Genomic DNA, 2,448 nt, shown 5'->3' with positions numbered 1-2,448 from the left:
TAGGAAATCTGCCATCGCCTGCGCCTTGATCGCATGTCGGGGCTCATACTGCAAGTCATATTGGGAGAGCTCGATGGCCCAGGTCATTATCCTTCCTGCCAAATCAGGTTTTTGGAGCACTTGGCGAATCGCTTGGTCTGTTCTCACGACGACACGGTGGCCCTGAAAGTATTGTCTCAGCCTTCGGGAGGAGGTTAGGAGCATCAGCGCCAGTTTCTCCAGTTTGCTATACCTCAGCTCTGCTCCTTGTAGCGCCCTGCTTACGAAGTAGATCGGTTGCTGAGCCTTCCCTTCTTCTCGTACCAGTACCGCTGCAAGCGCTTCCTCCGTTACGGCTAGGTAGAGGTAGAGTAGTTCTCCGGCCTTAGGCTTCCCGAGAACCGGAGGTGTTGCTAGGATTTCTTTGAAGTGGTTGAATGCTTCCTCACATGCAGGAGTCCATTCGAATGCTATCCCCTTTTTCATCAGATTGAAGAAAGGCAGGGCTTTTGCTGCCAATGCGCCGAGAAAACGGGATAACGCAGTCAACCTTTTTGCCAATCGCTGGACGTCTTTGATACAACCCGGGCTCTTCATCCGGAGGATCGCTTGGCACTTTTCAGAGTTGGCTTCTACCCCTCTTTGGGTTATCATGAACCCTAGGAACTTTCCGGCCTCCATGGCAAAGGCGCACTTGAGCGGGTTGAGCCTCATGCCGTGTTGCCGGAGGGACGCGAACACGCCCCCCTTTCTTGTGACATCTTCCTTCTCCTTTGGGCCACTGGTTGGGCTTCCAGCTTGACGGCCAGACAATGTGACATGAGTTGGGGATCTATCCCCGGCATGTCGGCTGGCGTCCAAGCGAACAAGTCGGCATTGGCTCTGATCATCTCCATCAAAGGTTCCTTCAATTCATGGGGGAGATTTCTGTTTATGAATGTGAACTTTTCCTCCGCGTTCCCAACCCTAAATTTTTCCAGGTCCCCTTCTGGCTCGGGCCTGGGCTTGTCATCTACTCTGGCATCCAGGTCGGCGAGGAACACCCCTGATGCTTCTTTGGATTTTTTCCTCAAGGAGAGGCTGGTGTGGTCGCAGGTGACTGCCGTTTCCAAGTCTCATCTAATGGATCCTATGGATCCGTCATCAGTAAAAAACTTCATTACGAGCAGTTTTGTACTGATCGCTGCTCCAAGGTTATTGATGGTTTTCCTCCCCAGGATGATGTTGTAGGCTGTGGAATCCCGCAAAACTACAAAATCTGCCATTATTGTCCTTCGCTTCTGTCCTTGTCCCACGGAGGTCGGGAGGGAGATAATCCCATCCGACTTGATGAAGTGGTCGCCCAACCCTACCACACCGTGCTGGTGGGTCGCTAGGTCGGCGTCACGCAATCCCAAGGCATCAAATACGTTGCAGAACATGATGTTTGAGTCTGCCCCTGTATCCACGAGGATCCGTTTGACGAGACCGGTTCCAACTCTGGCCGTGATGACCATGGGGGGACTTTCCAGGACCTCGTCAAACCATTGGTCTTCTGGACCAAAGGAGATGGATGGGAGCCTCTGGAAACTTCTCGCATATGAAGAGGAGACTGCCAGGACTTTGGCGTCTTTCTTCTGTGCCGATCTCGACCTCGGGGCCGAATTCCTCGCCGTTACTACGTTCACCACCGTGAGACCGTGGTCGTCTCCCTCCGGTTCTTGGCGTTGCCTTGTCACCTGAGACCTGTCCTCGCCCTCGTGGTCACGATTCCGTCTCCTCGGCTCTCTAATGAGGTGGGAGAATTCAGCAAGCTTCCCGTCCCTAATTGCTTGCTCTAGCGTATCCTTTAGGTCGAAACAGTCTTGGGTCTTGTGCCCGTATCCCTTGTGATATTCGCAATAAAGGCTTTTGTTTCCCCCTGTTTGATCCTTCAGAGGTCGGGGTTTCGACAGTATTCCCTTCTCGGCTATCTGTTGGTAAACTTCCATGATCGGTGCCGTGAGGGGGTGTAATTAGTGAACTTTCCGACTCGGGGAAATGACCTTGGTGCCTTACTCGGGCCGCCGTCCCTGGTGTTTTCCTTTTGTCTTTCTCTGCTCTCGTGGTGCCGGGTTTCGTTGTAGGAGGGTTGCCGTTTGTTGGCATCCACGACCCGGCTGACTTCCTCATCATTAATGTACTCCTTAGCTACACATTGGATCTCCTGCATACTCCACACCGGTTTCGTGGTAAGGTGCTTTTTGAAGTCCTCGTTCAGGAGTCCGTTCGTCAAGCACAAGCTTGCAACTGAGTCTGTCAACCCATCGATTTCCAGGCACTCATCGTTGAATCTGTCTAGGTATTTCTTGGTTGACTCGTCGGGTCGCTAAATCACCCCAAGCAGGTTAATTGGGTGCTTCGCCTTTGCGATTCTGGTCGTGAATTGGGCTAAGAAGGCATGGCTGATGTCCGCGAAGCCGGTCACCGAGCCCTGCGGGAGGTTATTGA

General features: G+C 52.8%; 1 protein-coding gene across 1 annotated transcript; it reads right to left on the bottom strand.

Moving 5' to 3' along the window:
* Positions 1 to 1,094: 1,094 nt before the first annotated feature.
* LOC112721212 (uncharacterized) lies at positions 1,095 to 1,949 on the bottom strand. Its single transcript, XM_025772280.1, has one exon. It carries the CDS (start codon positions 1,947 to 1,949, stop codon positions 1,095 to 1,097), a length of 855 nt encoding a protein of 284 aa, XP_025628065.1.
* Between the last annotated feature and the right edge of the window lie 499 nt (positions 1,950 to 2,448).

The sequence above is a fragment of the Arachis hypogaea genome, chromosome 11, assembly GCF_003086295.3.
Source record: "Arachis hypogaea cultivar Tifrunner chromosome 11, arahy.Tifrunner.gnm2.J5K5, whole genome shotgun sequence".
NCBI lineage: Eukaryota > Viridiplantae > Streptophyta > Magnoliopsida > Fabales > Fabaceae > Arachis > Arachis hypogaea.
This window is presented reverse-complemented; position numbering and strand designations above follow the sequence as displayed.